Consider the following 24824-nt stretch of genomic DNA (forward strand, 5'->3'; position numbering starts at 1 on the left):
TTTCAAATTATCCAAATTAGGACAATCAGGTTGCGATGTACTACATCAACAAGCAAGGGGCACCGGATCTCGTCCCTTGTGTCAGGAAGCCGTCGGGATGTGGCACTGGGCTCGCCGGCACAGCATGCTTCTCCAGGCCACATACCTGGCAGGCGTAAACAGTCTGGCCGACAGGTTGAGCAGACTTATGCAACCGCACGAGTGGTCGCTCAATTCGAGTGTGGTACTCAAGATCTTCCGGGAGTGGGGCACCCCCTCGGTGGATCTTTTCGCCATGCAGACCAACCACAAGCTGCCTCAGTTCTGTTCCAGGCTACAGGCCCACGACATGCTAGCGTTGGATGCCTTCCTCCTGCATTGGGGGACCGGCCTTCTGTACGCATATCCTCCCATACCTTTGGTGGGGAAGACTTTGCTGAAACTCAGCAAGACCGAGGCACCATGATTCTGATCGTGCGCTTTTGGCCCCGTCAGATCTGGTTCCCTTTTCTTCTGGAGTTGTTTTCCGAAGAACCGTGGAGATTGGCGTGTTTTCCAACCCTCGTCACTCAGAACGAGGGGGTGCTTCTGCATCCCAACCTCCAGTCTCTGGCTCTCATGGCCTGGATGTTGAAGGCGTAGATTTCGCCGCCTTGGGTCTTTCTGAGGGTGTCTCCCGAGTCTTGCTTGCTTCCAGGAAAGATTCCTTGCTTCCAGGAAAGATTCCACTAAGAAGAGTTACTTTTCAAGTGGAGGAGGTTTGCCTTCTGGTGTGACAGCAAGGCCTTAGATCCTCGCTCTTGTCCTACACAGACCCTGCTTGAATACCTTCTACACTTATCGGAGTCTGGTCTCAAATCTAACTCAGTAAGGAACCATCTTAGTGCGATTAGTGCTTACCATTTCTGTGTAGAGGGTAAGCCTATCTCTGGACAGCCTTTAGTCGTTCGATTCATGAGAGGTTTGCTTTTGTCAAAGCCCCTTGTCAAGCCTCCTACAGTGTCATGGGATCTTGACATCGTCCTCACCCAGCTGATGAAACCACCTTTTGAGCCACTGGATTCTTGCCATCTGAAGTACTTGACCTGGAAGGTCATTTTCTTGGTGGCAGTTACTTCAGCTCGTAGGGTCAGTGAGCTTCAAGCCTTGGTAGCCCATGCTACCTATACCAAATTCCATCATAGCAGAGTAGTCCTCCGCATTCACCCTAAGTTCCTGCCGAAGGTGGTGTCGGCAGTTTCATCTGAACCAGTCAGTTGTCTTGCCAACATTCTTTCCCCGTCCGCATACCCGCCCTGCTGAACGTCAGTTGCACACATTGGACTGAAAGAGAGCATTTTCCTTCTACCTGGAGCAGACAAGCCCCCACAGACAGTCCGCCCAAATGTTTGTTTCTTTTGACCCCAATAGGAAGGGGGTTGCTGTCTGGAAACACACCATCTCCAATTGGCTAGCAGATTGCATTTCCTTCACTTATGCCCAGGCTGGGCTGACTCTTTCATTTAAAAAAAAAAAAAAAATTATTGAGAAGAAATCAGAATATATCAACATTTTAACTGTTACAAACTTCTAATGCAAGTAATCATCTCTTTATTCCCCCCTCCCCTCTCCCCCCCCCCCCCCCCCCACCCCTGTGGTGACTAGTCAGAGTCCTGAAATTGTTCATAGAGTGTCCAAAGTTTTGTGGAAGCCATCAAGGAACCTCTCCGTATAGCCGTGAGCTTCGACATTTGATATAGATAGTCCACCTTTCGTAGCACCATACAAAACTCTGGTGGTTCCACTTGTTTCCAAGCCCGGGCCAAGACCAGCTTTGCCGCTATAAAATATTGAATAGCCAGCCTGTGTTGCCAGCTAGGTATTGTTGTAGGCTTGAAGTGGAGGAGGCAACATTCCGATTCGCAGGCATAAGTCCTTTGAGTCACTTTATTAACCACCTCTATCACTTTTGCCCAATATACTTTTACTTTTTCACATTCCCACCAAATATGCAAGAATGTGCCCTCTTTACCACACTCCCGCCAGCATTGCCCCGATATCCCTGGGTACATTTTTTGCAGCCGGACGGGAGTGTAGTACCACCAGTATAACATTTTAAATCCATTTTCGCTCACAGATTGTGCTAGTGATGGTTTGAGTAGGTATTTATAGTTTTGTTTCTACACTGTCTGGGCGTACGTGATCTGCAATGCCCTTTCCCATCTCGCCTGGTATAACACCTGAGGATCAGTACGCCCAAACAGAGCCAAATATATACGCGTTATACTACCCTTACCTCCCCCTTTGCGCATCGCTATTTCAAATGCTGTTTCATCTAGCTCCAGTTCATCTTGCGCTCGTCTCTTGATAAAGTTACGAAGACCACAATAATATACTAAGTCTCTCTCTACCAGCCCATACTCTGCTTGAAGCTCCGCAAAACCCACCACTTCCCCCTCGCCCCATATTTGGCCTAAAGTACGTAGTCCCGTTTGTGCCCAAATCTGAAAGGCCTTTTCCAAATTACCCGAAGGAAATCCTATCGCCCACCTTATTGCTGTTTGCCTATAGTATCTTCGCTTTGGGAACATCCACCTCCTAATCTGATACCAGGTCGATAAAGGATGTTTTAATCCCAATGGAACCCTTCTAATTATCGGTGTCAACTCCTCCCCTGGAATCCATAGGATGTCTTCTATTTCTCTCCGACCCAACCATGCCCGTTCCCAATGCAACCATTTCTTGGTTATCCCTGGGGCCCAATCTGCGAGAATTCTTAACTGTGCTGCTTGATAATACAAATAGAAGTTGGGGACTCCCATACCTCCCCTCTCATGGGGTTGATACATCATAGCTCGTTTCACTCGCAGTGGGCGTTTCTTCCATACATACGCAAAAACTTTACGACTAAGCTTAGCGAAGAAAGTGTTAGGGATTGGGACAGGAAGCGCCATAAAGAGATAGAGTAGCTTGGGGAGTATCATCATCTTAACAGCATGAATACGTCCCTTCCATGAAATATTAAGCCCTTCCCATCTATCAGGTTCTCTAAAGAGTTTGTCTGTTTTTTGGGGGTAATTAGTATGAAAGAGATCCTCTATCCTTGGTGTTATCTGTACTCCCAAATATCTGATCGAGCTCTTAGCCCACACAAATGGGAATGCTGCCTGAAGGCTTGGTAATTCGCTAGGGGGTACTGTTAGATTTAAGAAAACTGATTTTGTCAAGTTGGGCTTGAAATCTGATAGTTGTCCATACTGCGTCAAGTGTTCTATTATCTGATGCACTGACTTCTCTGGTTGTGTAAGAGTAAGTAGTATGTCATCTGCAAATAGCATGATTTTATGTTCCCTCTTTCCCCTCACTATCCCTTTTACTGTTGTATCCTTTCTAATTTTACAGGCCAGCAATTTCAAAGACAGAGCAAAAAGGAGAGGGGATAATGCACATCCCTGTCTGGTACCCCGCCGCAAATTAAACGTTCTCGTGTGTGACCCATTAATTTTTATTGTAGCTAATGGGGCCTGGTATAGCAACCGTAGCCAATCTAGATATCTCCCTTTTGATCCCTACTTGCCTGAGCACTGCAAACATGAAGGTCCAGTCTACACGGTCAAATGCCTTCTCTGCATCTATCGAAAGCAATACTGCGGGTGTCTGTTCATCCTCCACCTGTTGTATAATGTGTAATAAGCAACGAATATTATCAAATGTCTGGCGACCTGTTATAAATCCCGCCTGATCCTCGTGTATCACAATCTTACAAAAAAAGGGGGGAAAACCAATTCAGTCGGAGTATATAAACAACATTACACCACAATAGACTCCAACTTAATTATGCAAATATCTCTTTATTATAAGTACTTATGCCTTATACCAGCTATTAACTTTAAACATTAAACCACTCATTCATCACCTTTCAACCACCACTCACCCTATATACTAGTTATCTAAAATGTCTTTAGAAATTTAAATATCAAACCATTATACATGAAAAAATCCTGCTTCATCACATTGGTGAGGCAGACAGTTCATAGCACTCAATAATGTCCACTGCTGTAATATGCTGTAAAACCGTCATAAGGACATCCACTGTGTGACCTTTTGTTAGTCAATTTTCAGCAGCTGATTAGGTCGCTCCTCCTTGGCATATAGGAACTATTGCACACAGGAATTGTCAGTACTGCTGTTTACAAACCACCACATTATCCTGTGGCTTTCATTGTATAGGTTTCACAAGTATCGGGTGAATGGGCACGCCCTCCACAGGGTAGTTACAAACAACTTGATTCCCCAATGCTGGACCGCATTACATTTTTCTCTCTTAAATGCTGGACCGCATTTCGCTTCCCTTCTTTAGGGGGAACCACCCGAACATTTTAAATGTTGTACGCGACTGCTTGCCTGAATGGTGCTCACACTGGCAAAGGGCTAAGATCGCTCCACAGGAAACACCTTATGATGGTTTTACAGCATATTACAGCAGTGGACATTATTGAGTGCTGTGAACTGTCTGCCTCACCAGTGTGATGAAGCAGGATTTTTTTTTCATGTATAATGGTTTGATATTTAAATTTCTAAAGACATTTTAGAAAACTAGTATATAGGGTGAGTGGTGGTTGAAAGGTGATGAATGAGTGGTTTAATGTTTAAAGTTAATAGCTGGAATAAGGCATAAATATTTATAATAAAGAGATATTTGCATAATTAAGTTGGAGTCTATTGTGGCCTCATGTATCACAACAGGCAGCTTTTCTTGCAACCTGCGAGCCAAAAGTTTTGTGAATATCTTATAATCTACATTGAGTAGAGAGATTGGCCTATAGGAGCCACACAGCTGAGGATCCTTCTCTGGCTTTAATAGTAGGGTAATCGTGGCCAATCTCCATGAATAAGGTAACTCGTACGCATCTTCTAGTGCGTTAAATAATTTCAACAATAGTGGCGCCAGATGTTTGGTGAATAGCTTATAAAATCTTACAGTAAACCCATCTGGGCCCAGAGCTTTGCCATTTGCCATGTCCCTTATCGCCCATTTGATGTCCTCCAGCGTTATAGGAGCCGAGAGAGACTCTGACTCCCCCTCTTGCAACTGGAGGACATCAATTTGTCCCAGATATTGCAGATTCCTCAGCTGAGTGCTCCAGCTCATACAGTGTGGTATAATAGTTTAAGAAAGTCTCTTGTGCCTGTTCTATTCGTGTGACATGCTCCCCAGTTGGGGTTTGAATGCCCCCGATATGGTTGCGTTGAACCAACTTTTTGAGTTTGCAAGCTAACAGCTTACTAGCCTCGTCTCCAAATTCAAAATGTTCTTGCTGTGCACATTGTAATTGGGCTGCTATGTCCGCAAGTTGGAGTTCGTTAAGCTTTAATCTCAACTGATACATCTTCTCTAATTCTCCCATCGCAGTAGGATCTTCCTTATGTTTGCGCTCTAAGCTGAGGAGTTCAGTTCTAATGTGATTCTCCTGCTCTGCGTGAGTTTTAATTATATGTGCCTTCAGTGCAATTAATTTCCCTCGGGTCACTACTTTGAGCCCCTCCCATATGCTGGCTGGGTGTATCTCCTCTCTATCATTAAATTCAATATATTCTAAAATGTATTGTTCTATTACTGGGATATTCTTTACCTCATGTAGGAGTGTCTCATCTAACCGCCAATATCGCGTGCCCACCCGTTTAACTCCTATTCGCATTACCATGGTCACTGGGGAATGGTCGGACCATGTGTGGGATTCAATATCTATCTCCTGAACTTTATTAACTACTGTCACCTCCCCCAGCCAATTATCTATTCTAGAGTAGGACTTATATGGGGAGAAGTAGTATGTATATTCTTTTTCGGAGCCATGGTGGGCCTGCCAGAGATCTATTAATCCCCATCTGGCCATAAAACCTTTGAGTAGTTTCCTATCAGCTTTAGCATATGCTGCCTGGCCTGTGGAGTTATCCAGGGGAGGGTGAATAGTGAGATTAAGGTCACCCCCTTTTAATAGGTGCCCCTGCTGATGAATTTGAATGAGTTGCTCTAGGTGCTCAAGAAATGGGCCTTGTCCTTGATTGGGGGCATAGACATTAAGGATGGTATATTGAATATTATACAGAGAGACCACTACCAGAAGAAATCTACCCTCTTTATCAGGAACAGTTTTAAGGATCTGCCACGGATGCGTGGCTGAGAGCGCTATTAGGATCCCCCTCTTTTTGGAATTAGCACTACAAGAGGAAAATAATATTGGGATAACGTTTGTGACAAACTAATTTTTCATGGCTTTTATTGAGATGTCTCTTGTAATAGAACAATGTCTGCTTGCAATCGCAGCATTTCTTTAAAGGCTAACTTGTGCTTCATGGGGGAGTTGAGGCCCCTCACATTCAGTGTTTTTAAACACCTTATCCACCATTCACCCCCATATATCAGTTTGTATAGCCACCACCTTATACCCTCCCTCCTCCCCACAAACCATATGTGGCATGTCCCTTTCTCTAACTGGGACATGACTCTTGGAGAAGTGACTTGGCTTCCCGATTCCAGTACCAGCCCTCTGAATAAGTCTGTTCCTCACTTTGCTGCCATCATGGCCACCATCAAGCTCTCTTCCTATGCGAGAGCCTGCGGCAAAGATATATAACTTGTAATCCAGCATGTAATGGCTGTTCACGAGTTCTTATTTGCTTTAGCCGTGAGCCCCGACATCTGTCGTCTCAGGCGCCCTCGTCCTTGGGTTACCCGCTGCCATTTCGACTTAGATCTCTGCGGAGGCTCAGCTGGTGCTCGCGCCTGTGTTGAATCCCTTGTTGTATCTTGCCTCAGATAATCTTGGGCATCTTCCAGTGACATCACTAGACGCTGTTTTCCCTCCTGAGAAAAGACCAGAGCAAATGGATGTTGCCATTTATATTTGATGCTCTCTGCTCGAAGCCGCTCAGTCAGTGGGCGCAATGCTCCTCTACACTTCAAAGTTGTAGCTGATATGTCTTGAAAAATCTCTATGGGAAACGTTTCCCAGGTTATCGGGCTGCTCATTCTTGCTTTATGCATGACTTCTTCTTTAAGTTTAAATTCAGAGAAGCACGCCACTATATCTTTGGGTACATTGGCCCTTCGCTGACCCATAGTCCTGTGTGCTCGCTCTAGCCAAATGGTAGTGGGAGCGATTGTGTGTTCTGGTGTAGATAGGAGATGGGCAGCCAATTTTTGTACCACCAGTTCGCAGTTAGTGAATTCCGGCAACTCAGGCAGGCCCCGAATCCTTATGTTGGATCGCCGACTCCTATTCTCGAGGTCTTCCGCCTTGTCGGTAAGGAATCTTAGCTCATTTTGTTGCTCTGATAAGTAGTTCTCCATCACATTAAGGGAGTCTGCATGTTCTTCTAGTCCTGCATTGGTTTTGCTGACTCTGTTCCCCAGTTCTGAGATCTCTCCTTGGAGATCCGCACCCATCTGCGCGAAGTCGCGACGCATCTCCTTGATTTCCGATTTGATATCTTGGAACCAGATTTGGAGTTGCTCCCTCTTATCTGGCGGCATCTCGCTTTCCCCCTTGTCTCCATGTTCCTCAGGGGTCTCTGACATTCGTGGCCGCATGGCGTCTTCACTAGCGCCATTTTTTCCGGCCTGCACGTTTTGCGCCGACTCCCGCTGATGATATGAGAAAGCAGTTAAATCTGTTTTCGGACCCGGAGTTGACATTGTTGGGATCGCGTTCATCTCTCGCTTCGCTGGTGCTATCTTAAGTGAGCCAAGGACACAGATTGCTCTTCTAATTTGCTGTTATTGCGACTGGGGTTTGGGAGCTTCTTTTTGTTAGTCCGCCATTACAGAGCATGACGTCACTTCCTTTCAGGCTGGGCTGACTCTTGAGGGTCATGTCATGGCTCATAGTGTTAGAGCCATGGCGGCGTCAGTGGCCCACTTGAAGTCAGCCACTATTGAAGAGATTTGCAAGGCTGTGACGTGGTCATCAGTCCACACATTCACATCTCATTACTGCCTCCAGCAGGATACCCTACGCGACAGTCGGTTTGGGCAGTCGGTGCTGCAGAATCTGTTCGGGGTTTAGAATCCAACTCCACCCTCCTAGGCCCATTTTTATTCTGTTCAGGCTGCACTCTCAGTTAGTTGTTCTTCGTAGGTCAATTCTTGTTCTGTCCTCGCCGTTGCGAGGCCCAATTGACCCTCTTTGTTGTTTTGAGTGAGCCTGGGAGCTAGGGATACCCCCAGATGTGAGAACAAGCAGCCTGCTTGTCCTCGGAGAAAGCAAAAGATACCTACCTGTAGCAGGTATTCTCCGAGGACAGCAGGCTGATTGTTCTCACTAATCCTCCCTCCTCCCATTTGGAGTTGTTACTTTCTTATTTCTTTGCTCTTTCATTTAACTGAGCGGAAGTGGTCGCGGTCGCACACGGGCGGGAAGACGGCCACGCATGCACGTGGGACCTTCCGCGAGACTTTTTGAGTTTGCTAGTGAAACTCTCCGGTTGGAGGAGGCTGCCGTCGACGTCACCCAGATGTGAGAACAATCGCCTGCTGTCCTCATAGATACCTGCTACAGGTACGTATCTTTCGCTATTTCGTGGGTCCCAAGAATGGAGGGTTCCTTCCAGCCCATTTTAGACCTAAAGAGGGTCAGTGGAGTTCTGAAGGTTCCCTCTTTTCAGATGGAAATGTTGCGCTCGGTCATTGTAGTGATTCGGGGAGGGGAGTTCCTCACTTCCCTAGACTTGACGGAAGCCTATTTGCACATTCCCATCAGGGCAGCCAATCAGCGTTTTCTTTGGTTTGCTGTCAGGGAAGCATTTTCAGTTCTGTGCACTTCCGTTCAGTCTCGCGATGGCACCCCGGACCTTCTCCAAGGTTATGGTGGTGGTTGCAACGGTGCTGCGGAAGCAGGGCATCTTGGTCCATCCTTACCTCGACAATTGGTTAATTCGAAGCCAAGTCAAGGTCGGGAGAGCGAAGAGACGACCATTGAGTGGTGAGTTTCTTGGAATCTCTAGGCTGGGGGTGAATCCGGCCAAGAGCCATATGGTGCCGTCGCAGTCCCTGGAGTATCTAGGGGTGTGGTTCGACACATCGAAGGGTCGTGTGTTCCTGCCTCCAGCTCAGATTTACAAACTGCAGGGTCAGATTCAGCAGATGTGTTCCGAGAAGGTCCCTGCGGCTCATTCTTATCTTCAGGTTCTGGGCCTGATGGCGGCAGCAATAGAAGTAGTCCCGTGGGCCAGGGCGCACATGTGGCAGTTAGTTTGCTCTTCTGGATCGCTGGTCTCCACAGACACAGGAAGCCCCCCCCCCCCCCCCCCCCCCCCCCCCGTCTCAGCCTTCGGTGGTGGTTTCACATGCCGAATTTGGAGAATGGCATGCCGTTGGACCCTCTGGAGTGGATAGTTCTCATCACAGATGCAGGGCTGGGGGGCTCATTGTCTCGGTCAGGTAGCTGAGGGCCGTGGTCGATGGAGGAGGCTCAATGGTCCATCAATCGTCTAGAAACATGGGGGATCTGTCTTGTTGTACAGTCCTTCCAGTCCCTCCTCGTTGGCAAGGCTGTCAGAGTCCTGTCCGACAATACAACGGCTGTAGCCTATGTCAATCAACAAGGGGCACGAAGAATCGGGCAGTCGCTGAGGAGGCGGCAGAGGTTAATGAGCTGGGCAGCAGCTTATCTGCAGGATCTCTCGGCAGCTTACATGGTCGTATGGACAACGTGAGTGCGGATTTCTGAGCAGACGCACACTGGATCCCGGAGACTGGTCTTATTCACTGTCCAGGTTTCCATCGCTCGTGTTGGAGTGGGGTCTGCCCGTGATGGATCTCATGGCATATCTGACAGTGCCCAGGTGCCTCGTTATTTCACTCGACAGAGGTATCCGCGGTCCGATAGGATCAGTGCTTTGGTGCTTCTATGGCTGCCTCAGGAGTTACTTTGTGTTCCTCTGTGGCCACTGGTGGGTTGGGTGCTACAGCGAATCAAGTGACACTCAGGCCCGGTGATCCTAGTGGCTCCAAATTGGCCACGTCAGCCGGGGTGCAAAGATTCTAGTTCGTGTGGCAAGAAAAGGGACCGCTTCCTTTAGGGGATCAGTACACTGTTTCAGGGTCCGATCATGATGCCCGACCCCTCTCCGTTCTTGCTTACGGCTTGGCTCTTGAAAGGAACAGGCTGAGGAAGAAGGGTTTTTTACCAGTCATTGATACTATGTTACGGTCCACCACTTTGGCCTATGTTTGCGTGTGGCAAATGTTTGAGAGTTGGTTCCAGGATCAGGATTATCTCCCTTTACGCTCTGTCCTCCTTGAAAGTACAGGTGGCGGCATTAGCCTGTTTCCTGGGGAAAGCTCAGGGGATGTCCTTAGCATCTCCGGATATGGTTCGTTTTCTGTGGGGAGTTAAGCTGATTCATCCACCACGGCGTCTGTTGGTCCCTCCATAGGACTTGAATCTTGTCCTGGAGGTGCTTATGGGATCTCCCGTTGAGCTGTTGGAGATGAGTACTTGCAAGGATCTTACCCTGAAGACAGTGTTTCTGGTGGCTATTGTGTCTGCACGGAGGATTTCGGAGCTACAGGCTTTGTCCTGTAGAGCTCCTTCTTGTCTTTTTCCAAGGGAGAATGTTTCACTAAAGGGGAAAGGTAAATGGGACTGATCCGTCGGATCCAGCTTTTCCCTGTTTGTTCCAGCCATCGCTCCAGCCTGTTCCAGCCCCCCTGACCCAGCTCGTCCCAGTCCATCCGCACCTGCCTGTTCCAGTCCACCTGATCCAGCTCCTCCCTGTTGTGCCAGACATCTGCTCCAGCTTCCTCCAGCCCGCCTGATCCAGCTTATTCCAACCCGCCTGCTCAGCTTCCCCCTGTTGCTCCAGTTCTTCTGCTTCCGCAGTACCAGCCCGCCTCATCCAGCTTGTTCCTGTCCACCTGATCCAGCCTCTCCCTACTTGATCCTGCTTGTTCCAGCTACCTGCTCCGGCTTGTCCCAGTCCGTCGGATCCAGCTTGTTCCAGCTACCTGCTCCGGCTTGTCCCTGCCTGTCCCAGTCATCTGTTTCATTGACTCAAGTCGCTACCTAAAATCCTACTGCTGCTCTGTATCATGTTGAATTCTACTATCTACTTGCTATTTAAATTCTGCATATTGTAGACTTTGAGGCTTAAACTGCACCTCACTGCAAATCCTCATTTTATTTGCTTTATTACTTGCTGCTTTACAATCTGCAATATTGCTAGCATTTAGGCTTAGCTGCATGTCACTGTAATCTACTTAATTATTGATTGAACTGCTTTAATGCTAATGTTTAAATCCTCAAGTTGTTACTTCGACTTCTGATGCATATTGAATACCTACTTTAACTGTTGACTGAATTCCTTACTCTATCTCAACTGCTGATTGAATTCTTCTAGACACTATCACTCCCTATGCCTTAGCTGTTACCTGCTGTCCCAGTCCTAGCCTTCCTGCCTTCCTCCTCTACTCCTCTCACCTTAGCCACTTCACATCTATCCGCATCCACCTTAGCCCTATATATGGCCCCTATACACATTCTCTTCATCGCCCTGTCCCTTCCTAACCTCTTCCCCCTCCCCTCCCCTTCCACTGTCTACCTCAGGAACTCATTGCCCACCCTTGTCCCCTCCCGTCCTGCTCATTACTCCCCTACCCTACCTCCACCCACCACCTCCCCAGCTCTCCTGCCCCCCCTCATCATTCCTAGCTCTCAACCTTCTACACTTCCTCCCCACCATTAACCCATCCCCATTCCTCCTTAACACATCCCGTCTTCGTCATCTTCGTCGACCCTCCTCCCCCACCCTCCTCCGCACTCTCTTACTCCTTCTCCTACTTTCCGCAGGTGACATCAATCCCAATCCAGGTCCCCCTCACCTCTCCTCTCCATATCCACGTAACCAATCCCAGAATGCCTCCAATCTCATCTCTATTCCCCTTCTCCCCCCCTCTTCCCTCCCCTTCTCTTGTGCCCTATGGAATGCCCACTCAGTATGCAACAAACTCTCCTTCACCCACGATTTATTCATCTTCCGTTCCCTTCAACTGCTCGCTTTAACTGAAACTTGGATAACCCCTAACGACATTGCCTCAATCGCAGCCCTATGCTATGGAGGATATCTTTTGTCTCACACTCCCCGCCCAGATGCACGCGGTGGAGGCGTTGGGTTTCTTCTCTCACCCTCCTGTAGTTTCCAACCCCTCCTCCTGCCACAGTCTCACTGCTTCTCATCCTTCGAAACTCATGCCATCCGGCTATTCTACCCGACACCACTCAGAGTTGCAGTCATCTACCTTCCCCCTGATAAGCCCCTCTCTTCCTTCCTTACTGACTTCGACGCTTGGCTCACCGTCTTTCTTGATCCCTCATCCCCATCCCTCATTCTTGGTGATTTTAATATTCATGTTGACAACCCATCCAACTCCTACGCTTCTAAATTCCTCACTCTGACATCCTCCTTTAACCTCCGACTATGCTCTACCACCCCTACTCACCGTAATGGCCATTGTCTCGACCTCATTCTCTTCTCTTCCTGCTCACCTTCCAACTTCTGCACCTCAGTCCTTCCAATCTCAGATCATCACCTAATCACCCTCACACTTCATCACCCTCCCCCTCAACCTCGCCCAACTATAACCACTGCCTTCAGGAATCTCAAGCCGTCGACCCCCCTACCCTATCCTCTCACATCTCCAATCTCTTCCCTTCCATCTCGTCTTCTGAATCCGTCGACATGGCTGTCCCTACCTACAATGAAATTCTCTCCACTGCTCTGGATACCCTAGCACCATCCGTCTCTCACCCCACTAAGCGCATTAATCCTCAGCCCTGGTTAACCCCTTGCATCCGTTACCTTCGCTCCTGCACCCGATCTGCTGAACGACTCTGGAGGAAATCTCGCACCTTGTCAGACTTCACCCATTACAAATTCTGCTATCCTCCTTCCAGTCCTCCCTATTCCTTGCCAAACAGGAATATTACTCTCAATTAACCAATTCTCCTTGGCTCCAACCCTCGTCGCCTCTTCGCCACCCTCAACTCCCTACTTAAAGTACCCTCCGCTCCCCCCCCCCCCCCCCTCACTCTCTCCTCAAACACTAGCTGACTACTTCCGCGATAAGTGCAGAAGATAAACCTTGAATTCACTTCCAAGCCTTCTCCTCCCTGATGACTTCTTAACCCACTCCCTCAACCAACCTAACCTGGCCTCCTTCTCCTCCTTCCCTGAGATCACCGAGGAGGAAACTGCTCGCCTTCTTTCTTCCTCTAAGTGCACCACCTGTTCCTCTGATCCCATTCCCACCGATCTGCTTAACAACATCTCTCCTACAGTTATCCCCTCAATCTGTCCACATCCTCAACCTCTCTCTCTCCACTGCTACTGTCCCTGACACCTTCAAGCACGCTGTAGTCACACCACTTCTCAAAAAAACCTTCACTTGATCCCACCCTGTCCCTCCAACTACCCGCCCCATCTCTCTTCTACCCTTCCTCTCCAAATTACTCGAACGCGCTGTCCATAGCCGCTGCCTTGATTTCCTCTCCTCTCAGGCCGTCCTCGATCCGCTTCAATCCGGCTTTCGCCCCACTACACTCGACAGAAACAGCACTCTCTAAAGTCTGCAATGACCTGTTCCTTGCCAAATCCAAACGTCACTATTCCATCCTCATCCTCCTCGACCTATCTGCCCGCCTTGACACAGTCAATCATAATTTACTTCTTGACACACTGTCCTCATTCGGGTTCCAGGGCCCGTCCTCTCCTGGTTCTCTTCATATCTTCCCAACACACCTTCAGAGTATTTTCTAATGGCTCTTCTTCCACCCCCATCCCGCTCTCTGTTGGGGTTCCTCAAAGATCTGTCCTTGGACCGCTTCTTTTCTCGATCTACACCTCTTCCCTGGGCTCACTGATCTCATCACATGGTTTCCAGTACCATCTCTATGCTGATGACACCCAGCTTTATCTCTCCACTCCCGACATCACAGTTGAAACTCAGGCCAAAGTTTCGGCCTGCCTTTCAGACATCGCTGCCTGGATGTCCAACCGGCATCTGAAACTGAACATGGCAAAGACTGAACTCCTTGTCTTTCCACCCAAACCCTCTTCTCCTCTTCCCTCACTTTCCGTCTCTGTTGACAACGCCCTCATCCTCCCCGTCTCTTCAGCCCGCAATCTCTGAGTCATCTTCGACTCCTCCCTCTCCTTCTCTACCCATGTCCAGCAGACAGCTAAGACCTGTCGCTTCTTCCTCTATAATATTGGCAAAATTCGCCCATTCCTCTCTGAACAGACCACCCGAACCCTCGTCCACTCGCTCATTACCTCTCGTCTTGACTATTGCAACCTTCTTCTCGCTGGCCTCCCGCTTAGCCACCTATCCCCCCTTCAATCTGGCCAAAATTCCGCCGCACGGTTTATCTACCGCGTGAACCGATACTCCCATATCACCCCTCTCCTCAAGTCGCTTCACTGGCTCCCGATCCGCTACCGTATACAGTTCAAGCTTCTCCTATTGACCTTCAAGTGCACTCAATCTGCAGCCCCCCATTACCTCTCTACCCTCCTCTCCCCGTATGTTCCCACCCGTAACCTCCGCTCTCAGGACAAATCACTCTTATCTGTACCCTTCTCCACCACCGCTAACTCCAGACTCCGCCCCTTCTGCCTCGCATCACCTTATGCCTGGAACCAGACTTCCAGAGCCATACGCCATGCGCCCTCCCTGCCCATTTCAAGTCCTTACTCAAAGCCCATCTCTTCTCCCTTGCTCTTGGTGCCTAACCACCCTCCCCATTCATGTTACCTACACTGACTACATAGTTTGTAACCTTTAGATTGTAAGCTCTTTTAAGCAGGGACTGTCCTTCCCCATGTTAAACTTGTGCAGCACTGCGTAACCCTGGCAGCGCTATAGAAATGCTAAGTAGTAGTAGTATACCCGCCTTTCTGAGGTTTTTTTGCAACTACATCAAAGCAGTTTACATATATTCAGGTACTTAGTTGTACCAGGGCAATGGAGGGTTAAGTGACTTGCCCAGAGTCACAAGGAGCTTCAGTGAGAATCGAACTCAGTTCCCCATGATCAAAGTCCACTGCACTAACCACTAGGCTACTCCTCCACTCCAAGCTGGTGCCGTTTTATTTTTGGTTTTTTTTTTTACCCAAGGTGGTTTTCTGACTTTGATATGAATCAGGTGATTTCCTTGCCATTTTGGGTGATCGTTCAGGAGAGTTACTCAACATCGTCTACCTAAGCTGGATGTCTGTGGGGTCCTGCATTCGTACTTGAGAAGGACGCAGGATTTTCGTGCCTCAGATAGATTATTCATCTTGTTTGGAGGACCTAAGAAGGGGCAGCTGCTTCCAAGGCGACGATAGCCAGATGGTTGAAGGGAGGGCGATTTCCTCAGCCTACTTTGTGAAAGGGTCACGAGGTGGCCATCGGGCCTTAAGGTTCATTTCCACTCAGGGGAGTGGCTTCCTCCTGGGTGGGAAAGCAGTTGATTCCTCCCACAGGACATTTGCAGGGCAACTGTCTGGTCCCCTATTCATTTCTTTGTGAAGCATTAGAGACTTTACGTTCAGGCAAGAGAAGATGCTGGTTTGATGCAGCAGTTTTGACCTCTGGTCTTTGGGGGCCTGCCCTTAGATGTGTACTTCTTTGGTACTTCCCAAGTGGTCTTGACCAGTCTGGAGGGTCGCTGAGGAAGGTGAAATTGAGCCTTACTTGCTCATTTTCTTTCCTCTAGACCCTCCATACCGTGTCAGAACCAGCCCCGTCTTCAGTATTTATGGGTATTTCTGATTGGCTTTGAGCCCAGGTTTGCTGTGGTTGATGAGTAGCATGTTCTATGCAATACCGGTCTAGCAGTTGTCAGGTTTCTGGCGCTAGACTGGTGCAGCCTGAGCACTAGGTTGTGTTCGGAGTCTGCAGAAGCACAGTTATGTTTGATTAGAGTTTCCATGTACAATGTTTCTGTAAGTGTTTGTTTCTTTTTTTTTCCTTTGTCTTGTCTTGCTTTGTATTGGTATAATGGCTAGTTGGGGTTCTGCACAGGTTACATATACAGTGTTCAGAGTTCCCAGTCTCCCTCTGCTGGTACCGTGCATAACCCAAGCAGTCTTGACCAGTATGGGAGAGTCTAGAGGAAAGAAAATTAGCAGGTAAGGCCTAATTTCACCTTTGCTTATCTGTAATGGGTTGTCACAGAGCCTCCGAGTTGCCAAAAAAGACAGAAAATATGAGGTAATAATCTCTTACAGCTGTAACCTATGTGGTTGTCTGCATCATGTGGGACTGCCTCAGTTCTTTACAGAGCTTTCGATTAGTAGAAGCACTCCAGATAGGAGGCAGGTGGAGTTTGTGAGGACTAGTGTAACCTATCTTCAAAGAACCTCTACATTGCAAGCAACTTTGGTTTCTCCAAGAACAAGCAGTTTACTTGAGCCCCTGAGAACAAAAGCAGGCTATCCACTTTGTTACAGTGGGAGAAACTGGGCCATCTAAGTTGAGGTACTCCTCTTTAGTAAAGAGAACAAGTAATTCCTGAATTTTGCTTTAGTACATATTTACAGTGGTGGAAATAAGTATTTGATCCTTCTGATTTTGTAAGTTTGGCCCACTGACAAAGACATGAGCAGCCCATAATTTGAAGGGTAGGTTATTGGTAACAGTGAGAGATAGCACATCACAAATTAAATCGGAAAATCACATTGTGGAAAGTATATGAATTTATTTGCATTCTGCAGAGGGAAATAAGTATTTGATCCCCCACCAACCAGTAAGAGATCTGGCCCCTACAGACCGATAGATGCTCCAAATCAACTCGTTACCTGCATGACAGACAGCTGTCGGCATGGTCACCTGTATGAAAGACACCTGTCCACAGACTCAGTGAATCAGTCAGACTCTAACCTCTACAAAATGGCCAAGAGCAAGGAGCTGTCTAAGGATGTCAGGGACAAGATCTACACCTGCACAAGGCTGGAATGGGCTACAAAACCATCAGTAAGGAACGCTGGGCGAGAAGGAGACAACTGTTGGTGCCATAGTAAGAAATGGAAGAAGTACAAAATGACTGTCAATCGACAAAGATCTGGGGCTCCACGCAAAATCTCACCTCGTGGGTATCCTTGATCATGAGGAAGGTTAGAAATCAGCCTACAACTACAAGGGGGGAACTTGTCAATGATCTCAAGGCAGCTGGGACCAACTGTCACCCGACGAAAACCATTGGTAACACATTACGACATAACGGATTGCAATCCTGCCAGTGCCCGCAAGGTCCCCCTGCTCCGGAAGGCACATGTGACGGCCCGTCTGAAGTTTGCCAGTGAACACCTGGATGATGCCGAGAGTGATTGGGAGAAGGTGCTGTGGGTCAGATGAGACAAAAAATTGAGCTCTTTGGCAATGAACTCAACTCGCCGTGTTTGGAGGAAGAGAAATGCTGCCTATGACCCAAAGAACACCGTCCCCACTGTCAAGCATGGAGGTGGAAATGTTATGTTTTGGGGGTGTTTCTCTGCTAAGGGCACAGGACTACTTCACCACATCAATGGGAGAATGGATGGGGCCATGTACCGTACAATTCTGGGTGACAACCTCCTTCCCTCCGCCAGGGCCTTAAAAATGGGTCGTGGCTGGGTCTTCCAGCACGACAATGACCCAAAACATACAGCCAAGGCAACAAAGGAGTGGCTCAGGAAGAAGCACATTAGGGTCATGGAGTGGCCTAGCCAGTCACCAGACCTTAATCCCATTGAAAACTTATGGAGGGAGCTGAAGCTGCGAGTTGCCAAGCGACAGCCCAGAACTCTTAATGATTTAGAGATGATCTGCAAAGAGGAGTGGACCAAAATTCCTCCTGACATGTGTGCAAACCTCATCATCAACTACAGAAGACGTCTGACCGCTGTGCTTGCCAACAAGGGTTTTGCCACCAAGTATTAGGTCTTGTTTGCCAGAGGGATTAAATACTTATTTCCCTCTGCAGAATGCAAATAAATTCATATACTTTCCACAATGTGATTTTCCGGATTTAATTTGTGATGTGCTATCTCTCACTGTTACCAATAACCTACCCTTCAATTATGGGCTGCTCATGTCTTTGTCAGTGGGCAAACTTACAAAATCAGCAAGGGATCAAATACTTATTTCCACCACTGTAGGTATGGGTGTTGTCCAATTTTTCTCAAGTCTATAGGCCATAAGAGGTTATGAATCATTGCATAGCTGAAATAATGCAACAAGTGGACATGGCCTGCTTTTCTTCTGAAGGGCTCATATAGTTTGAGAGTTTTTAGCTCCCTGATGCCTATAACACAAAAAGGGGCAGCAAACATGCTTTAATTGACAATAGGCCACTTTGTCTTTAGCAAAGGCAACTTTAAACTTAACAAAGGGCCCTGAGGAAAATAGGTCTGGATACTGATCTTTAGGAGTGCTTCCTTAGGACAAACTAGCTAAATATACTGCTATACTGGGCATTCCTTTTTCAAGTCCATATTTTTTTTTTTTTTTTTTGCATTTGTACCCCGCGCTTTCCCACTCATGGCAGGCTCAATGCGGCTTACATGGGGCAATGGAGGGTAAAGTGACTTGCCCAGAGTCACAAGGAGCTGCCTGTGCCGGGAATCGGCAAATGTTTTGAGGTTGATCTCAGCTGGGCTACTGATGTTGCCATGTCTCACATTGAGATTTAAGTGAGCTTGATATGCCATCTAAAACACAGGGTGACACTAGGTGGCTTACAATATAAAATATTAAACAATTAGGTCAGCTTAAACAAGACTTGCGTGTGTGGTATGGAAGCCCAGAGAAATGGGGGAAGGAGTGGAGGATTTCAGTGCTTTCCCCACAGACCGGCTCAGGACGGAGCTAGAGCAACAAATGAAAGTGCTTTGAATCAATTTATTAAACAGTTGGAAGCAGAGAAGATGAGTGTTCAGAACCAGCTAAAAGATTATGAGTTTAGAATGGAACAAGAGTCTAAGGCTTACCATAAGGCTAATGATGAATGACGTACATACCTAGCAGAAATTTCACAGATATCAGCAGCACTGGATGCAAAGAGGCAGAAAACAGATCCAGTGCATGGCTCAAGAGAAAACAAGGTACTCAAAGGCATTTATAATATTCCAGCAAATCGGAGAATACTGGATCCCAAGAAAGGACCAATTAAAAAGACTGCATCAGTGAAACACCTTCCAAAGTTAAAATACTGACTAAGAAAACCTGTGGGGAAAAATCAACTCCTATTATATACCATTTCATTAAACTTACAGTATTCATTCTAAAAAATAAAAAAGTCAGCTTATACAAAAGAGCAAAGAGCAGTGGAAGAAGGTTGACAGATGAAAAAGGAGAGTGGGAAGGGGGTTAGAGGATAAAAGCAGATGGAGACAGGAGTGGAGGGAGTAGAGAAGGGACCGTGGAAGGGGAATGGAAGAGAGAGAAACAATGTCCATGGAGGGAACATTAGCCAAATGATTGGCAGAATAACCAGGTCTTGAGAAGGGGAGGTTCAAGCAGATGTCAAGAAAGGCGTTCCATAAGTGTGGACCTAAGTAGCAGTGGCATTCATAGTCAAACCACATTTGGGGCAGGGAGGTGGCACAGTGGTAAAGATGATCAAATTGAGCAAGCTGGAATGTAAGGAGTAATGAGAGAAGTAAAGTAATCCAGTGCTTGGGTAGGGGTGGGGCTTTTAAAGACCAATAACTGTGCTTGAAAATGAAGTCAGAAGGGAACCACTGATAGCCGAGGAGTTAAATAGCAGTAGACTGAAGTACTTGAATTTTCTTCATAGTCTTCAAAGGGAAACCAAAGTATAGAAAATCACAGTAGTCAAATTACAAGGGCAAGTTAGAGGGAAGAAAAGACTTTACAGCCCAAATGTGTTTACATTGCAAAGAGAATGAAACTGACAAGGTTGTTCTGTGGAAATAAAGTAAGATATGAGTTGAATGACACCCAAGATAGTGTCATCCAAAAGTAAAGGTGGGGCCCAGATTGTATGTGGGTTGGAGAAGTGAATTGCCTCACATTTGAATTAGGAAGAGGTGATTTTTGTGTAGCAAGAGGAAACAGTACTCTAGCAACTAAGAGATGAGATCACTATAAGGGGATAGAGTATGAAGAGACTTTTATTATACGGTGTAGCAAAAAGGGTTGCCTCCAAGGAGTTTTCAATATCTGGCACCTCAGTTATCAGAACGGGTACAAGGATAGAACCTTGGACACCACAGGGTGATGGATAGGTGGAGGAGAGGCTAGAGAGGACAAGTGCTTGAACTTGGTAAGATTCCTGAGAGAGTTGGTGAAACCAGGAGAGAACAGTACCCTGTAATTGAACAATACAATGAGTTACAATAATTCAGATGTGGTAGCCTGGGCAATCGTCCTGAAACTCCAAAGGACACCATGAAGATCTAATCTTTACCAACTCATTTATCTGAAGCTGAAATATCAGTCTAGAATCTAAAATTACCCCTAACACTTTAGATTTACCCTTAAACTTCAAGGATATACCTAATTAAGGTAATTTCCTTTGAGGAAACCCATTGATCTCCAAACTACAACAACCTTTTCTATGTATTTAAGAAAATTGGTTATGGCACAGTTTTCTGTAATTGTAGTATGTTTTTTACAGTGAATAGTGTGTTAATAGATCCTTGTTCAGGGCACATGACAAATGTCATTGGCATAAGATAAAATATTCATGTCTCGGGTAACCACCTAAGGACATTGAACAGGATCTTTATTGCCACATTGAACAGTTGTGGCAATAAAGGAGATCCTGAGGGACCCCACACTTTGACTACCAGCTTGTTGATTCTACACCAATTTTTGACTGTATATTGTTGTCTTGATGGGGAGGAAAAGTGTCAAAAAGAGAGAACAGGGAGGAATCATTGAACTGTTGTGCAAGGGTTTCTGGTGTGGGAGATGGGGGAGAGGTAAATTGAAAGAAAATTATTAGACTAAGGGAGAAGTTGAGGTCTCACAAAACTAGAAGTGAAGAAAATTGCGAAAAGGTCTGCAAGGGTGGAGGAGCTCAGAGAATGGGTAGAGGGGGAGGAAGGTGATGGATAAAAGCCAGCGTGGCAAGCAAATCTGACATAACCAGAATCAATGTTCTGCACAACCAAGGAGAAGCATAAATATTTGAATATAAAAGCTACTCCGTGTCAGGGTGATAACAGTATGAATAGAAATCTGGAGGAGTGACATCAATGAAGGGTGTGATTTCACCTGGTCAAAGCAGTGTCTTTATAAAGGAGAATGAGGTGCATGGGAAATAAGGTCCCTTAGAGGACCTTTGTGCCACAAGGATCAAGCATTTAGCAAACAAATTTTCAATGACAAATGAAATTTGTAGGGGCCAGAGACAGCATAGATATCTGGTATTGCAAATAGGTATACCTATGGAGCCATTCACAGGGGAGAAGGTGTCACTCATAAAGCCGGGATGGGCAAAGAGGAGACCGCTGTGAAGGCTGCAGTGGGAGACAAGAGTACAGTGGTAGTCGCTGATGTGTTTAAAAACAAATAGTTAGAAGAGGCAAGGAATACAGCATAATGCACTGTAAAAGAGGCACCCCAGGAGCATGCAAGGCGCATGACCTCCTTGGTTGTGCTCTGTGGTGCAATCACCTTGCTTGGAGGGGGAAGCCAGCAGTGGATGGATAGAAGGTATGTCCTGTTGAGAGAAAATGCTGTATAAGCAGGAACTGCAATACAAAGTTCAGCAGAGCAGTAGAAAAGGTATTTGATACAGAAACAGAGAAAACAGCAGACTGTATGGACTATCCAGTCTACCTGTTCATTCCCACTGCTAAGCTCCTACAGTCTTGTCTGTAATTGGAAAGGGACTTATAGTTGGGTTTTTTTTTTTCCAGACACCATGCTGGATGGTTTCTATTTCAACGGAGACTAGTTCAACCTATTGCAAATAATCCTCCACCTGCTGCTGCAGCACCAAACCAGGACCAAAATAATAATTTACAGGTTAGTGTTAGAGCTCATGTTGAGTTAAAAGGGCTTACTTTTGGCTGCAGTTCACGCTGTTCAATGTTTGTCACCTTTCTACTTTGACATATCTTAATTGCAAGATGCCAGCATCAGCGTTAATGAAGTACTGTTAATAAATATAGAATACCTCATGTTAAACTAAAGCATCTATTGAAAGTGATAGTACAATACAGAAATGCTTAAATTGATGCAAAGGCTGTAGCAATACTCAGAAATGAATCATTTTTTCTATTTTTATTGCAACTTGTTACGTTGCCAACAGCATAACAGTTGACCAAAGTGAGAAGTGAATCATTTTCAACTGAATTCAGTCACTAATTCCTTCTACACTAGATGATTGCAATGTATTGTATTCCTTGAAAGCAACTAGAGAAGTTGCAGGCAGTTCTGAATGCAGTGGCCAAGTTGATTGGGGGGGGGGGGGGGGGGGGGGGGAGAGAAAATACAACCATGTGATACCTTGTCTGATTCAACTTGTTGCCATTGCTGGCCAGAATTGAATTTAGTGTTAATTTTTACTTTTAAAATTCTTTATGGCTTAAGTCCCAGTTATCTAAAAGATTTTGTGGCCATATATACCCCTCACAGAATCTTACGATCTATCTATGATTTGAAACTAGACCATTGAGAATTGTCTTTAGATTGATAGGTACAGAACAATGGATATTGGGTAAAAGGGCTGAGCTATGGCACTCCCAGGAGATGTGAGAGAAATTATGTGATGTTTTGTTTGGAAACAGTTTGTTTGTTTTTACAAAGTATTTGACCATGTAATGAGGTAGTTAAGGGAAAAGCAGAGGTTTAGTTTATTTAGATTGTAAGCTCTTAGAGCAGGGACTGTCTGTGTATGATGTACAGCGCTGCGTATGCCTTGTAGCTTTATAGAAGTGATAAACATTTTGTATGTTAGATACCCATTATGTGGAGAATTCTCTCTCTCTTTTTTTTTTTTTTTTTTTTTTTTTTTAATTTTATCCTGTAGTCTGCCCTGAACTGATGGGTGGAAGGTAAGCATACAAAACTAAAATGACAGTTGGTAACTCTATGTATTGAAAGGCACACTGTTCTTTTTGAAGTAATTGACTTGATATTTTCATTAACAGAATGAAAATGCAAGTGAGGACCATGAAACAGAAACATCTAATGAAAGACCAGCTACATCTGAAACTAGACTACCGAGCCCAACATTTATTAAAACTGCCTGGGTTTTCTTTAAAACTTTCTTTGCATCTCTAATACCAGAAGGCCCTCCTGGCATCATTAACTAATTCCTTTAGCTTGAACACAGGATCCTTCTAGAAACATGAAGCCATCAACTCTGTCTACAGTGAAGTATTTCAACTGATCTGGGCATTAAATGGAAATGCTTTACCAAAAAGCAGTAGACTCCTTAACCTACTGTGATGCTGAGCCAGTCCAAGGAGCTGGAATGAAACCTGTAAAATGAAATTAACAGCTGAATGTTCTTGGTATTAGCTGATGAGCTTCTAAACACATTGGACTGCATTGTGCTTACTCTGTACAAGACAGCATGTATTATATGCAAGTGCATGTGTACACTATATACATAGATGCAGAATTGTTCTGCTAATGCCATTTGATTCCTGTTGGAATGTTTGTAATGTAATTTTTAAATTACACTGCGTGTAGTATCCCAGTTTTTGAAATTGCTAGATGTTTTTTAGCAGGCCTTTGTAGAGGTGACTCTAAATGCCTGACTTAATTTTAAATGAAGGAAATGCTGTAAAAATCTAAATCTTTATGGAAACTTTTATGTGCAAGTCTTCCTACTGCTCACATTGCATCATGTTGCCTTCACCAAGGTCTACAACAATAAATATGGCACATTGGCTATGTGAAGCAGTACTGTGTTTGAGATTAATGCTTATGACATGGCTTTGAAATCTTCTAGCTTAAACTGCTTTGTATAGATGCGCCACATATCATTGAGCAGATCCAATTTTAACTTACAAATCCAAAGAACCAGTTTGTATTTGCTACCTTATGCCTCTAACACAGAAGCTCACTAAATGTGTTATGAAATGGTCAGCTGCTCATTTTTATTCTTTCCATCCCAACAGATGTTGGAAAGAATATTTAAAAGGGGCTAAATGTCAGCAAAATAATTCCCTGAAAATTAAGCTTGAATGGGTTAAAAGTTGGTACTGGGGGGGAGTAAGATACATAGTTTGAAAATGGACCAGGGGATTCCAGAGAAATAAGCCCCCACAAAATGCAGCCCAGTGCATTTCTTTGGGAGTGGTATACTTTCTGCAAGAACCTTAAATAAAACCGTAATTAGGGAATTACGCCTTTCAGACTTTTCCCCATGTTCTCAACTCACCCCAAACTGCCTCCTGCAACTTCACCCTTCACTTCTAAACTGTTCCCACAGGTCTCTGAGGACAGCTTATATAGCTAAAAATAGCTTTTTTTGAGCATGTGCAGCGTCCCTTTCATGCATGCATGAGTGCCTTCCCACCCGCCATGACAGCACAGGACCATCAGTCTTTTCTCATCCACACTGAGGAGAGAAAATGCTTGTCCAGTGCTCCTCACAGCATCTGGTGCATGAGCACCGTTAGATTTTGTGCCTTCCCTTCAAGGTCTTTTGCCCTTTTTGTTTTATTGTTGAATAGTTTCTTCTCTCCCTTTCCTTGTTTTAGTTTATTTTTCCCCATTTTTAAGTTTTTCTTTGTTTTACTGCACTCAGGCCCATTTAAGCCTGAGTTCCAGACGGGCTCTTTCGGTGTTTGCCCCTTTTTCAGTTGCCATTTGAGCTGGCCATGACTGTTTTCTCCCTTGTTGAAGGTTCCCAATG

The 24824-nt window shown here is 45.9% G+C and overlaps 1 protein-coding gene across 3 annotated transcripts in view; it reads left to right on the forward strand.

Annotated features, from left to right (window-relative positions):
• The window catches only part of HERPUD1 (homocysteine inducible ER protein with ubiquitin like domain 1), a 153960-nt gene extending 130094 nt beyond the window's left edge, over window positions 1-23866 (forward strand). For 2 of the 3 annotated variants that reach the window (XM_030203724.1, XM_030203725.1), the window contains exons 7-8: window positions 21871-21979; window positions 23107-23866. In XM_030203724.1, the coding sequence (XP_030059584.1) occupies window positions 21871-21979; window positions 23107-23271 (274 nt within the window). In that variant the 3' untranslated portion in view covers window positions 23272-23866. The remainder of the gene's footprint in view (window positions 1-21870; window positions 21980-23106) is intronic. The other variant, XM_030203726.1, reaches the window with a different exon arrangement.
• Window positions 23867-24824: the final 958 nt, after the last annotated feature.

The sequence above is a fragment of the Microcaecilia unicolor genome, chromosome 5, assembly GCF_901765095.1.
Source record: "Microcaecilia unicolor chromosome 5, aMicUni1.1, whole genome shotgun sequence".
Classification (NCBI taxonomy): Eukaryota; Metazoa; Chordata; class Amphibia; order Gymnophiona; family Siphonopidae; genus Microcaecilia; species Microcaecilia unicolor.